At 36.9% G+C, this 16,031-nt stretch overlaps 1 protein-coding gene across 4 annotated transcripts in view; it reads right to left on the bottom strand.

Annotated features, from left to right (window-relative positions):
• Positions 1-624: 624 nt before the first annotated feature.
• The window catches only part of LOC123500094 (aspartyl/asparaginyl beta-hydroxylase-like), an 85,547-nt gene continuing 70,140 nt past the window's right edge, over positions 625-16,031 (bottom strand). For all 4 annotated transcript variants that reach the window (XM_045248744.1, XM_045248745.1, XM_045248742.1 and 1 more), the window contains 2 exons: positions 11,623-11,854; positions 625-2,997 (listed from right to left, as the gene is read on the bottom strand). In XM_045248744.1, the coding sequence (XP_045104679.1) occupies positions 2,716-2,997; positions 11,623-11,854 (514 nt within the window). In that variant the 3' untranslated portion in view covers positions 625-2,715. The remainder of the gene's footprint in view (positions 2,998-11,622; positions 11,855-16,031) is intronic.

The following is a 16,031-nucleotide window of genomic DNA, read 5'->3' as shown; positions in this document are numbered from 1 at the left end:
TACCTAATAATATTCCCAGACATAAAGAAGTCTTGAATGGAGAACCCAACTGGCAAGGGATAACTCAACCACACAGTGACACTAAATAGTAAGGGCCATGCAAAATAAGCTTAAGGTGAGAGTAAGAGTAATCTGTAACTGTTGTATGAATTGCTTTGCTGGGACATAATAGGGCAGTGAAATGTGCACATCAAGGAAACTGGCAGTCTAATAAAACACATTCTGTAGCAAGTACCAGCAATGGGTACCACCAGTCCTGTAATAAATGAGCAGACTGTTGAGAGTATTTTGACATTTTGAGAGTAATGATGCTTGTGATCAACCAGTAATTCATAATGAGAAAATCATACAATTCATTGCAGGCAATACTTGTCCTGTCCTCTAGTATCCCCTCACACACCCTCATTGCCTCTCAGCACCACTCAACTCTTCCTATGCATACCTCTCCCTTCATCGCTTCTCATTATCATCACTTACCATACTTTGTATTCTATAACAGAGATAACATGAGAATTAAAATGCATCTTGATATTTTGTGTTGTAAAAGGAAATCCTGGAAAGTGAAGAAAAACAATGAACTTTGACTGGCAAGCCTCTAACATATGAGATAATTGATAAAATTAGTAAATATTTCTTTTTTATTTAGCGAGAGAAACATCTACAGTAAAATCCTTGTACACAGACCATCATCAGCCCAGCCACCTTTGTGCCTCACAGAAGTGAAGGAAAATCATTCCACCATCATCATCACACAAACTTTATACATTACTTAGGGCTGTTTCCTTAAAGATGATCATAATAGCAAAATTGTGAGTTTTCCACTCTGGGCACACACTCACTGCCTCCTATTATCTAATAAGTTCTTAACAAAAATTACTATAACAACATAGTTGCTTCTTGAAACACAACTATTCAAGAATTTCATTTACATCATACTCTTATTGTATATGAGAAAAAAATTTTGGATATCTTATAATGTTTCCAGAGGTCTTACCCAAAGTAAAATTATATCAGTATGAACCATTCTGCGATAAATGTAACTTTACATACCTATCTTCAACATATACAAGTTTTTCTCAAGGCTCTTTCTTGATTGTTATACCAACATCTCTTGGTAATTCATTTGGTCACTTACTTAAAAAGGAATTATAATAAATATATTACATTTAACCAGTTTATCATTTGTGCTGTAATATAAACCACTTCTGCCTCTCATTACAAGTGCACTTGCACACATGAAATCAGACACACGCACACACACACACACACACACACACAAAGATGAGCATGATTCTTGGCCTCCTCCCACTACTACTACCAATGTCATACGTAAAACAACCACACACGTACATTTAGGAGGGCAGACCTGCTGGCCTTCTGCTGCTGTCAAACAGAGAGGTTACAGTTACACTTCTACTTAGAGATACATCTATTCTCTCAGGCAAAATGAGGCTCCAGCTTCAAGGCAGACAAGCTCTGCTAGAAAGGAGATTAAAATCCTGGATCTCTCAATAGTTATGAGCCAAGCAAGCTAACCACCGGGCCATTAACTTCTCTTTCAAACGTTGAGGACTATAATTTCCCAGAATGAGATGTGGAGGTGAGCCACATATCAAGCTACCCAGCAATGAACACTTAAGCAGCAGTAAGGCACACTAGGAAGTATTCCATGACCATAATCTGGTCCTTACACCAGACCCTGTAAATAATAATCATATTTTAAGAAGTATTAAAAAAAAATCAGAGTTACTTCTCCCTTGCAGATTGCTAGAGCAGATATCCAGTGGGCTGATGTGGAGTATGAATGAACAAGCAATTTGAGTATATGCAGCAATGAGTAAGGTTATTATGTCTCTTCAGATGGTCATAGGCTGAGTGTGCAGCACCTCCCATGATGATATCTCCTGGGAAGAATCCACTACTAACAAGAATAAAAAAAATTGGGCTGTTTTTGTTTGTGACAAATTTCAAAACTAAATAACAAATACATTTAGGAATAAGAACTATCATTAAACCTGTGCATAAAATATACAAATAAAATGCATAAAATGAAATCTAAAACATCAAACTGTTAAAGCAAATCTGGTATTAAAAGTAAATTTCAAGAAGCCACCACACTACTTCTGAAAAGCCTAAAGATCAAAGCTTGAAGTCTCACAAGATCATTCTTATGAGATGTGCAATTCTCAGATACCTTAAGAAAGGTAAACTGATAAAGAGCAGTGCTACAAGAGCTACAAACTGCTATTAATATAGATGCTTTCACATAATACACTATCCCCAAGAACTATTCATGAAAAGGTAATGCTTTTTTTTTTTTCTGTACCCAACAGCTGCCAATACAGGACAGTTTAGCATTGTTCTCAGTTTGAATGATTCCAAGTCCATGCAATTCTATATTTGTGCTACATCAGTTAAAGCTTACATAAAATCAAACCATTAATACATATCTTGTCCCATACAACCTTAATGATAAACAATGTTTGAGGCATTGATGCTCTAATTACTTTGTTCTTTAAACTGAATATGGAAAATAGATGAAAATGTTGTTGCATTCTTAAATAAATGTGTAAAGCTGAACAGATAACTTAAGTACTTGTACAAAATATTGGAACAGTTCTACACTTACAACATTAATGGTATGTCTCCTTAACCTCATCCACACTATTGAACTGGAACACTACTGGCCACAGAAGGATCTCCATAGGAAACCCATCAAATAGGTGAGAGAGTCTTGCGCTCATGCTCTGTGAGTTCTGGATGCCAGACATCGACAATCAGCACCAATCGGAGGGAGTCTCCCTCATGCCACACTTCATGCTCCCAGCTATCATCAAATATGAAGATCTTCCCTTCCTCCCATGTAACGGTCTCCTCTGCAACCTTCAAAAACACCCCTTTGGGAACCACAAGACCCAGGTGAGCTCGAAGGCGGCAGTTGGTAGGGCCAGTGTGGGCATGGACATGGGTGTTAGGCTGCATCACACTAAACTTGACCTGATGAATATTAAATGTTATGTACACTCACTTCACACTTGAAAAAGCACCTTATAACCTATATTTCTGGCTAAAGTTAAATCCTGTTTCTTAGCAGATGAATACTATTGGCCACAAGCTTCTCCATCCCACACTCCTGGTTTCCACATTTCTTATCCCCTTCCCTATCTGCCTACCCCCATCTCTCTCTCTCTCTCTCTCTCTCTCTAACAATTAGGCATAAAGATTGCAGGTTTAAAACCTAGTAATCTATAACACAATCCATTGGAGAAGCTTGATTTAACTTAGATTTCTACTCAGCAGACATACTGACAAACTATCAAAAAAAGGAAAATAGTAGGGAAACTAGTCATAGTTAGTCTTAGACTTAAAGATTGAATGAGCTAGGAAAAAAATCTTTTAGAAGTAAACAAAGTGTGCTCTGTGCATGTGCATGTGTGTATTTACCTAGTTGTAGTTTTACAGGGCCTGGGCTTTATGCTCGTGTGGCCCCGTCTCCATATCTACACTTATCCAATTTTTCTTTAAAACTATGCTCACTCATTGCTGACACTACTTCCTTACTCAAATTGTTCCAAGTCTCAACACATCTTTGCAGGAAACTATATTTTTCAACATCTCTCAGACATCTTCCCTTCCTCAGTTTCTTACTATGCGATTTTGTGCTTCTAATGTTATATTCTTCTCTCATGATTAGCTTCTCATTATCCACTTGATCCATTCCGTTAATCAATCTATAAACTTGTATCAGATCCCCTCTCTCTCTTCTCTGTTCCAGGGTTGGTAGATCCATAGCTTTTAGTCTCTCCTCATATGTCATCCCTTTAAATTCTGGAACCATTCTTGTAGCCATTTTTTGTAGTCTCTCCAATGGGTTTCTTTTTATGGGGGGTCCACACAACTCCTGCATATTCCAATCTGGGTCTTATTATAGTACTTATCAATTTCTTCATCATTTCTTTGTCCATATAGTGAAATGCTAATCCAATATTCCTTAGCAAATTATATGTCTCTCTGAAAATTCTATCAATATGGCTTACCGGTTGATTATTTTCTTCCATCGTCACTCCCAAGTCCTTCTCCATTTTTACTTTTTCTAGTTCTACTCCATCTCCGTCCCATCTAATAGATTCCCACTGGTCGTCTTTCACTTTTTCCCATTTCCATGACATGGCTTTTGTCCACAATGAATTCCATCTCCCATTTTTTACTCCATTTCCAGATCTTGTTTAAGTCTTCCTGCAGTATTTCACAATCCTCTTTTTGTTTTATGACTCTGCACAGTTTCGCATCGTCCATAAACAGATTTATGTGGCTGTTCACTCCCTCTGGCATGTCGTTTATATATATATATATATATATATATATATATATATATATATATATATATATATATATATATATATGAGAAAAGTATTGCCCAATACTGACCCCTGTGGCACTCCGCTTTCTACTGCTCTTCACTTGGACTTCATATCTTTAACTACCATCCTTATTTCTCTCCCCCTCAAGTAATTTTCCATCCATCTCAATGTGCTTCCTTTTAAGCCACCCTTCTCCTCTAACTTCCATAGTAATCTTTCATGTGACACTTTATCAAACGCCTTTTTAAAATCTAAATAACCCATCCCTCTCTCTCTTGTACTCTATCAACTATTCTAGAGTAGAAACTCAATAAATTTGTTACACACGACCGACCTTTTCTAAAACCAAATTGGCTATTTGATAATAATTTGTTGTCTTCAAGAAACTCAATCCATTGTTTCTTTATTACTCTTTCACACATCTTGCATATTACACTAGTTAGTGATACCAGTCTGTAATTTAAAGGTTCTTCCTTCCTTCCACTCTTATATATGGGAACCACCTCAGCTCTTTTTCATTCTACTGGTACTGTTCCATTTTCTATTGAGCATTTTATGATGTATATAGGACTTGCTAGTTCTTCTCTACATTCTTTCAGTATTCTGCCTGAGACTTCATCCGGTCCCATTGCCTTCTCCTCATCTAATTCCGTCATCAACTCTTTTATTTCAAGCTTGGTTACTTTAACCTCTTTCATATGGACAGTCTCTCTATTACCCTGTGGTCTTTCAAATTTGAATTCCTTACTAAAGACCTCCTGAAATTTACTATTTAACAGTTCTGCCATACTTTTTGGGTCTTCCACCATCCCGTTCTCTCCTTTTAACCTTTCTATTGTTTTTTTTTTGCCTTATTTTTCCATTTATGAATCTGTAGAACAATTTCAGTTGTTCCTTACATTTTTCGACAGTGTCCTTTTCTCACCTTACCATATTCATTTCTTGCTGTTTTGAAGTTTTCCTTATTTTCTGGATTTCTGTTTCTTCTCCACCTTTTCCATGCTCCATCTCTTTTCTCCTTTGCCCTAGCACACCTTGCATTAAACCAATCTTTCTTTCCTTCTTCTTTAGGTCTATATTTCGGGACATATTCCCTGACTCCTGTTTTGTATATTTCCAAAAATAGTTATACTTCTCTTGCATCGTCTCTGAGTTTTCCATCTCCTCCCAGTTTACATTTCTAAAATAGTTCTTGAGATTCTCAATATCAGCCTTTCTGTAATGTAATCGGTCTCCTTTGTATGAATCGTCTCTATCTTCCTATCCCTCTTCTATATCCATTTCTAATATTACATAGTCACTCTTTCCCAATGGGCACTTATATCTTATATCATCATTCATTTGTATACCCCTTGTAAAAACTATGTCCAATCTCACCGGCTCGTCATTTCCTCTGAATCTTGTGCATTCCTTTACTCTCTGGTCCATCATATTGTCTATCATTAGGTTCAGAATCTTTCTCCCAGGCTTCTTCCCCCATACCACTTTCATAATTTTCCCAGTCCACTCCTTTACAGTTGAAATCTCCTACTAATATCACTTTTCTCCTTTCTTTAATGATTCTCGTTAGACTCCTTATTGTGTCATCTATCATGTCTCTATATTCTTGATTGGTCCATGAATTTGTTTTTGGTGGCACATATGTTACAATGATTGTTAACTCTTTTTTGTTAATATGTATCTTAACATACAGTATTTCTGCTTTTCCTTCCCCACATTCCACTTGGTTTATCACTATCTCCTTCCTTAACATTATCATGACTCCTTCTCCTCCTTTACCCCCTCTGTCTCTTCTCCATACATTATACCTATTATCCAAGTCTATTTTGATTTCCTCATTTAGTTTTGTTTCAGCCAGGCATACAATATCCGGATTCTCTTTCTTTATGTAATCTCTTAATTCTAATTTACTTGATAAAACCCCGTCTATGTTCCTATACATAATTTTTAGTCTCTTGCCTTTATCACTTTTAGTTAAATTTGTTCCACTTTTTTCTATTCCTTCTCGTTTATATACCATTTCCTTATCCTGTCTCCTAGAATTCTCCAAAAACAATGCCTTTTTTTCCTCTTCTGACCTTTCATTATTTTTTTCCTTACTGCTGCCAGTTCATTGTATCTCTTCCTTTCTTCCTCATTTCTATTTTTCTTTATATAGATATCCTTGCAGCCTTCTGTTTCTCTAAGTTTTGTTGTTCTATATAATATTTCTTCTGTTGTTGCTTGTGATTTTAGTAGTATTTTAATTGGTCTCGTTTTTCCTTCTTGATATGGTCCCATTCTGTTTATTTCTTCTACTTCCTCTTCCAAGTTCTGCCTATCTTTGTCGTTTAGATTCTTCAGTAGGTCTTTGACTGATTTCATTTCTTCTTTTTCTCTTCTTGGTCTATATTTTATAATTTTTCTTTTATTCCAAATACGATTACACTCTTCTTTTTTCTGCAATTTCTCTAACTAGATTTTCTTTTGTCTTGAGGACTCCTATCATTTTGTCTGTCATATTTTCTTCTTTTTCTTTTAATTGTTCTTGAATCACCTCCTGAAAATCGGCCTTATCTTTCTTATCTTGGACTCTCCATGCTTGTACTTCTTTTTTAATCACGTTCTGTACTCTTTCCTCTTCCTTGTTTACTAGATCTTTCAGCTTCTCTTTTTCTTTCTCGGCTTTACCGAGTCCTTCTTCCATCTGCTTTTTGTAGTTAGCTACTTCCTTTTTAAGTTCTTCGTTTTCCGCTCTTAGCTTAGCTTCGTTTTCTTCCACTTTTTTTTATCCTTTCTCTTAGTTTTATAAACTCTTTTTCCTGTTCTTCATTCTCTTTCATTCCCATATTCTCCTTTATCTATTTGTCTAGTTTACGTTCAACAGTCAACACTCTCTTAAAGTAGTGAAGTATTCGCCGTATCGAAACCTTCAAATGCGATCTCTCCCTCACCAACATAGTCATCATCTTTCATTCTTTCCCTAGTCTCATACCTGCATTTTGATGGAATCTCTTCTTTACTCATGATTCTTTAACAGTTGATTTCATGAAAAATGAGTCCACACTACTTGCCCAGGTCACTGTAAATACTATACAATAGGTAGTGAGGATCAGTTGATTGTCTGAGCGATGCCAGTGCGTCTTTCCTCGACCGCGTCTGGTGTGTATTTACCTAGTTGTAGTTTTACAGGGCCTGGGCTTTATGCTCGTGTGGCCCCGTCTCCATATCTACACTTATCCAATCTTACTTTAAAAGTATGCACAGTTGTTGCAGACACTACTTCTTCATTTAAACTGTTCCACGTCTCAATACATCTTTGCGGAAAACTATATTTTTTAACATCTCTCAGACATCTTCCTTTTCTCAGCTTTTTACTATGCGATCTTGTGCTTCAAATGTCATCTTCTTTTCTCAGGATCAGTTTTTCATTATCCACTTGGTCCATTCCGTTGATCAATTTATAAACTTGTATCAGATCCCCTGTCTCCCTTCTTTGTTCCAGAGTTGGCAGATCCATAGCCTTTAGTCTCTCCTCATATGTCATCCCTTCAAATTCTGGAACCATTCTTGTAGCCATTTTTTGTAGTCTCTCCAACTTTCTTATGTGTTTCTTTTTATGAGGGGTCCACACTACTCCTGCATATTCCAATCTGGGTCTTATTATAGTACTTATCAATTTCTTCATAATTTCTTTGTCCATGTAGTGAAATGCTACTCCAATATTCCTTAGCAAATTATATGTTTCTCTAAAAATTCTATCAATATGGCTTACTGGTTGATTGTTTTCTTCCATCGTCACTCCTAAGTCCTTTTCCTTTTTTACTTTCTACAGTTCTACTCCATATCCCATCTTATAGATTCCCATGGGTCGTCTTTCACTCTTTCCCATTTCCATGACATGGCTTTTGTTCGAATTCCATTTCCCACTTTTTACTCCATTCCTAGATCTTAATTAGGTCTTCTTGCAGTATTTCACAATCCTCCTTTTGCTTTATAACTCTGCACACTTTCGTATCATCTGCAAACAGATTTATGTAGCTGTTCACACCTTCTGGCATGTCGTTAATATAAATGAGGAAAAGTATTGGTGCTAATACTGACCCCTGTGGCACTCCGCTTTCTACTGCTCTCCACTTGGACTTCATATCTTTAACTACCGTCCTTATTTCTCTCCCCCTCAAATAATTTTCTATCCATCTCAATGTGCTTCCTTTTAAGCCACCCTTCTTCTCTAACTTCCATAGTAATCTTGCATGTGGGACTTTGTCAAATGCCTTTTTTAAATCCAAATAAATACAGTCAACCCATCCCTCTCTCTCTTGTACTCTATCAACTATTCTAGAATAGAAACTCAATAAATTAGTTACACACGACCGTCTTTTTCTAAAACCAAATTGGCTATTTGATATTAATTTGTTGTCTTCAAGGAACTTGATCCATTGTTTCTTTATTATTCTTTCACACATCTTGCATATTACACTAGTTAATGATACCGGTCTGTGATTTAAAGGTTCTTCCTTCCTTCCGCTCTTATATATGGGAACCACCTCAGCTTTTTTCCATTCTACTGGTACTGTTCCATTTTCTATTGAGCATTTTATGATGTTGTATATAGGACTTGCTAGTTCTTTCAGTATTCTGCCTGAGACTTCATCCGGTCCCATTGCCTTCTCTTCATCCAGTTCCTTCATTAACTCTTTTATTTCAAGCTTGGTTACTTTAATCTCTCTCATATAGATTGTCTCTCTATTACCCTGTGGCCTTTCAAATTTGGATTCCTTAGTAAAGACCTCCTGGAATTTATTATTTAACAGTTCTGCCATAGTTTTTGGGTCTTCCACCATCCCGTTCTCTCCCTTTAACCTTTCTATTGTTTCTTTTTGCCTAATTTTTCCATTTATGAATCTGTAGAACAATTTTGGTTGCTCCTTACATTTTTCAACAATGTCTTTTTCAAAGTTCCTTTCCTCTTCTGTGTGTGTGTGTGTGTGTGTGTGTGTGTGTGTGTGTGTATCTACCTCATTGTATTATACAATTATACAGGTTCCAAGCTAAAGGTCATTTGTCCTGTCTCCATATCTACGGTTATCCAATTTCCCTTTCAATTTGCTCATAATAAAATCTGTAACCATCTCTTTACTTAAACTGAGAAGTTTGGAACATAATGTATGTAAAAGAATAATAACAATTAAAAAGACCAAATTTTTGGAAAATAATAAATTACTCAAAAATGGCCATTTTTGGATTAAAAAGGCAAGATCTTATGCAAATTTACTGTGACATTACTGTAGAGCAGTTGATTTAATACAAGAGAGATGGCTGGACAGACTGGATGTACCTAGAATTCAGGAAGGCATTTGAAAAGATGTCATGGAAGATATAGGAAACTGGAAAAATTAGGTGGCTAAATGAAGAGTTGCTAAAAGTATGAAAAATCTATTAAAGATGAGAGATGAAAACAGCTGCTAGGAGAGAGAGAGAGAGAGAGAGAGAGAGAGAGAGAGAGAGAGAGAGAGAGAGAGAGAGAGAGAGAGAGAGAGAGAGAGAGAGAGAGAGAGAGAGAGAGAGAGAGAGAGAGAGAGAGAGAGAGAGAGAGAGAGAGAGAGAGAGAGAGAGAGAGAGAGAGACGGGAAAAAGTGCAAGAGTGGTTTATCAAGTTTGAAGCTAACTAAATTAATGAACCTCTAATAATAATAACCATACATATTCTACTACATCAATAAAAATTTCTCTGACAAACTCAGCTCCACAACAATAAACAAAATTGGAATAAAGATCTATTATGGAAAATTTTCCTGAGATATCTCCACATAAAATCTTCACCATTAAATTTCTTAAAAGTACACTACTCTGATTTAAGACTGGATAAGCACAAATAAATAAATATTTCATATGAGGAGATAAGTGCAAACAGGTGAAAGCACTGGAAAATCAAGTCAGGTAAAGCCAATTTTATGACAGTCAATAAATAGAGGCAGGGAACATCACCGAGACACTCTGGATTTGTATGTACGTTTTGTATGGGTATTATTTTATTTCTTGACCTAACTGCTGGAACACATTTTATTTCTTTGCTTTACATTCTTATGAAATACTAAGGTTAAGTTAGGGTAGGTTAGAATGGCAGTGTTGAAAACCCATCCAGTTATCTAACAATAGTTTGCTCTGGTGTACATGTAGTCAGTTAGCAAAATCTGGGTATGAATGAGAATTGCTTGCCCCACTGAGTCCTCCTCTACCAGATTAAGTTCCGAAGAGAGTAGTTCATGCTGAGGGAAGCGGTATTTCAATAGTAGTTCACTATCACTCAGTGCCAGGGAGTCAAGGTGAACCTCGTGGCATAATCATATATGAATACAAAGATATGATATCAATTATAACATGTAACAGGGGAGTGGAAACACAAATATTGTGGTGAAAGCAATACACAAGCTAAATGGGGTCACAAGAAGAAGAAGTGGCTGCCACTGATCAGCGTGACGATTACCAGGTGGTGGACAAAATAATGCCTCCTCATCTGCTTTGTTTTTGGTGTTCCATGCAAGATTTCACTTTGTGCATCACAATATAATCTTTTCTTGGTGGTACAGCTTTTAAAAAGCTAATAAAAATGTTATGTGAACATAAATGTATATATGAGACAATAACACCTTAGGAGGTGGTTTTTTCTTACAATCCTCACTCCACACTCAGTCTGGAGCTAATCACATGGTGAGTGGATCACTTCCCTGCATTTTCACTAACTGTCCTACACTATGGCATCCAAGCATTTTTCAATCACCTTACAGGAAAGTGATTCCAGAAAATCAAGGAAGCATTGAAAACAAGTTGGAAGTATTAGATCACTATGTTAGGGGAGAAAAGACCTTGGTGACTGTCAATGTGATGGGACTGAGGGAGAGCACATTTTGTACCATCAGAGCTAATAAAATGAAAATGTGTGTTTTTATTCCTTCTGTGACCTAATGATGTATTAATATCTTTTTTAAGGTTTGATTAATAAAATCCCCAAAATAGGCAGACTCTCCCAGTAACTAGGAATGTAAACCCTCCCATCCCCTATTACCATTGTTTTCTACTGGAAAATTAAGTTTGGATATGGCGATTTTTAATACATGACGTCACCAGGAATACAATCTTCGCGCAATCAAAAGTTGACTGTACTTATCTTAGAAAATGGTCTGGACAGTGAATACATCCCTCTGCCAATAACCTCCTCAAATGTATCAGTTTATTGTAAGAACTGTTTAAAATAAATGACAAAATTCAAGACCATTACCTGCCCTCTTTTACAGCCAGCAGCTGCAGGAAACTGTTCTATCAGAGAACAGGTCCTTGGAGCTTTTACACAGTTGGCGGTGATCTTACGTCCTTTGGTAAACAACTCATACTGCTTCCAGTCTCCAATGTCCCTAAGGTTTTCTGCTTCTGGACGGAACCCATCCTGAACCGGCAGTCCAAGAAGAGCCACACCTTCATTACGAATCACCTCCCAGTTTTCCTCTAGTTTCCTGATAAATAACATGTGAGACTGGATTAATAAAAAAAAAACATAGTATGTGTTTTTAATTTTGATAAGCATCTTAAAGATATCATTACTACATAATAAATTTGCCAGTAATTCTTTAAAGTCATAACAAGTTTATATTCCCACAAATCAGAAAAGAGACAAGCTTTTATTCTTTAGGAAAACATAGATAAAAAATATAAAGAAATTCATAGATGCACTGGAAAGGCAGTGAAAAAGTAGAGGGTCTTACCATGGCCACTCCCATTATCAACAGACACTTATGACCTGTACATGCTAACCATCATACATGGTGGAAGGCGGATTGGGTGAAAACAAGTTGAAGGAACTACAAAATGCATGGAAGCAAGAAGAGGAACAGAAAAAAATTAAATTTTCAGAGGTAGTAAAGAGACAAATTCAGGAAAACACAAAAGTTGCTGTAATACAAGTAATAAAAGAAAAAGATCTTTTACAAGATACAGTAGATAAGAGGAAAAGTTTTGTGATTTCTGGAATGAAGGAAAAAAATCCAAACAAGTTCACAAGAGAACGTGAAGAGAGAAAATTGGCTAAAACTATTATCAAACAAGTTCAAGACAGCACGCAAGAGCTAGACCAGGAGGTGGAGAAAGTGATCAGGTTAGGAAGATACAGTGAAAGGGGTAGGAGACCAATGAAAGTGCAAATGAGATCTCAAGTGGCAGTGGAGGAAATTAAGGCTAGGAAAGGGAAGCTGGCCAATGATACTAAACACAAGGATATATGGATATTAAAAGATATGAACTTAGAGGAGAGGGAAAAGGAGAAAGTGATAAGAAATGAAACTAAGGAAAAAAAAACAAGAAAAGGACGGAGATTGAGAAAAAGAATTTCTACTGGAGGGTTCTAGATATGAGACTAAAGAAGTGGTATCTACAGAAGAACAAGGAGGTCATGGAGGAGGCAAGAAAATAAGAGTGACTTATACTAATATTGATGGGTTGTTATCCAGTGTGTTGGAGGTTAGGGATTATTTGAAAGAGAAAAAGCCGGATGTAATGTGCATCGTTGAAACAAAACTAAGAGAGGACCTCCAAGTTAACTTTAAAGAAGAGGGATATAATAGCTGGAGGAGTGACAGGAAGGATAAAGGGGGAGGAGGATTGCTAATAATGTTTCATGATAATATATGTGTGGAGAATGTGCAATATGGAGAGGACAAGTAGAAGTAATGGGAGTAACAATCAAAACAGGAACTGAAGAGAAAAAGTTTAGTTACATATGTGCCACCTAAGACAAATACATGGGGAACTGAAGAACACAAAGATATGAAAAAATATGTGATTAAGTGCCTAGATAACATGATAAAAAGGGATAGAAGAATACTTTTTGTTGGATAATTTAACTGTATAAAAGTAAACTGGAGAGAGATGGAAGTAATTGATAATGCTGGACAGTGGAGCGAGGAAGTGTTACAGTTGACTATGGTTAATGCAAAGGATCAGTGGGTGGAGGAGTCCACAAGGTACAGGGGGGAAGAAGAACCATCATTGCTTGACCTAGTATTCACAAAGAAACCAGAGCCCCCTCCAATCATACAATACCTTAGTCCAATAGGAACAAGTGATCATGTGACATTAGAGATGCAAATACAGGAGGAGGATGGGATAACTTACAGAGAGGACTACAAAGGAAAGAGACTAAATTATGCAAAAGCAGATTTTGAAATATTAAGGATCTTTTTTGCTGATATTGAGTGGAGAAACATTTTGTACAAAAAGACAATACAAGGGAAATATGAAATATTCTTACATAAATATAATGAAGTAAAATATGTACCTTTTTATAGCATTAAGAAAAAAATATACACTTGATACAGTACTAGATGCATACAAGCTAAAAAGGCAAAAGATAAAGCTTTGAAGAAACTCATAAAACAGAGAAATGACAAAAACAGACGGCATTATAAGGATGCAAGAAATGAATATATGAGAGTGAGGAGAGAGGAAGAAAGACACTTTGAGAAAGATGTGGTGAATAAGAGCAAAGATGAATCCAAACTTTTCTATAGTTTACAAATGGCAAAATGAAGAACAAGGAAACAATAGAAAAAATAATTAAAGGAGGGAACACATATCAAGCAGAGAAGGAAATGTGTGAAATAACGAATGACAGCTTCAAAACGGTGTTCACTGCAGAAGATGATTTCACAGAACCTAATAGGACATTGCATTACCAAGGATTACAGAAGATCACAGTGCACAAAGAGGATATTGGAAGATTATTGGATAAGTTGGATGTCAGAAAAGCAATGGGGCCAGATGGTGTATCAGGCTGGATGCTAAAAGAATGTAAAGAGCAACTACTGGATCCAATTTGGGAAATAATTACAAATTCAATACATGAAGGGAAAATTCCATTAGAATGGAAGAGAGCCAATGCAATACCAATATTTAAAGGAGGAAAGGCAACTGAACCACTAAACTACAGACCAGTGTTACTTACAAGTGTTTTAGGGAAGTTGTGTGAAATAAATATCAAAGAAAAATGGGTTAAACATTTAGAAGAGGAAGAAGTCATATCAAACAGACAATTTGGGTTCAGGACAGGGCTGTCATGTGTCTCAAACTTAATAAGCTTCTACTCGAGAGTTATTGCAGGACTAGAAAACTGAGACAGATGGGTGGACACAATATACCTGGATTTATAAAAGGCTTTTGATAAAGTCCCTCATGGAAGACTACTTTGGAAACTAGAGAACATAGGAGGACTGCGAGGAACTTTGCTAAAATGGATAAGAGAATATTTGAAGGATAGGGAGATGAGAACTGTGATTAGAGATACATACTCATCTTGGGGTAAAGTAACTAGCGAAGTGCCACAAGGGTCAGTGTTGGCCCCCATTATGTTTCAGATTTATGTAAATGACATTCACATTGGGGTAAACAGTTATATTAATTTATTTGCTGATGATGCAAACCTAATAAGAGTTATCAAAACCAGGGAGGACTGTCTGCTGTTACAGGAAGATATAAACAAGATCTATGAGTGGAGCAGGAAGTGGAAATTGGAGTCTATTGCCAAGAAATGTCACATAATGGAACTAGGAAAGAGCAAATGAAGACCACTATGGAACTATTTGATGGGAGAGGAACAAATAATGAAGACTAAAGAGGAAAAGAACTGAGAGTGATTTTACAGGAAAATCTGAGCCCCAAAAAACACATAAACAAGACACAGCGCAATCTCAATACTCAAACGTCTAAATAGTTGAACCTTTCAATACTCGAACACAGAAGTTTGACTTAATATTCGAAAAAATACCTATTAGTCGAATGTCCGTCCACGTGGCTGTAAACAAGGGTCTCTCCCTTCCCGCCGCCCCACGTTCCCCACCAGGCCACCGCAGCCAGTTGATCCTCCGCTGTCGTAAGAATAACATCGTCCTGTGCGTTCTCTCCCCGAGTTTTTTTTACATTTAGAAGCTTACAATGGCACCGAAGAGGCTTGTTAGTGGTGAGAATAAGCTTAAGGAAAGAATGTAGTGATAACCATCGAAAAGAAAACGAAGATTATTGATAAATATGAGAAGGGAGGAAGAATAACCGATCTTGCAGCTGAGTACTGTATGGCTAAATCTACAGTAGCCACAATACTGAAGAAGAAAGAGTTCATTAAAAGAGCTGATGTGACGATTGGTGTGAAAAGACAATTTAAGCAACCTGCGGCAGTGGAAGAAATGGAGAAATTGTTGATTGTGTGTATAAACCAAAGGCAGATGGCTGGTGATTCTTTGTCAGAGGGCATAATTTGTGCGAAGGATAGGTTGCTGCATCGTGATCTTATTTCTGATACTACATCTGACACCAATGATGATTGGTGATGCCTATGTAGGCGTCATGAAGCCCCAGTAGCATATACGGTGACGCCTACGTAGGCGTCATATTTCTTTTCTGAGCTTTCTTCAGTTCAGTTGTCCCGTATGGTGTGTTGGATACCAACTATACATGCCGTATGCTGTCCTTGAAATCCTAGTGTTCCTCCCACCATCCTTGTCTCCACCAATCACTAAAGATAAGCTACATGCCTTGTGTCTAAAATTCCCCAATGGCATAGACTGTTCCCATCTCTCTCTCTCTCTCTCTCTCTCTCTCTCTCTCTCTCTCTCTCTCTCTCTCTCTCTCTCTCTCTCTCTCTTT

This window comes from Portunus trituberculatus, chromosome 50, assembly GCF_017591435.1.
Source record: "Portunus trituberculatus isolate SZX2019 chromosome 50, ASM1759143v1, whole genome shotgun sequence".
NCBI lineage: Eukaryota > Metazoa > Arthropoda > Malacostraca > Decapoda > Portunidae > Portunus > Portunus trituberculatus.
Note: the sequence above shows the minus strand (reverse complement) of the source record. Positions and strands in the feature narration are given on the sequence as shown.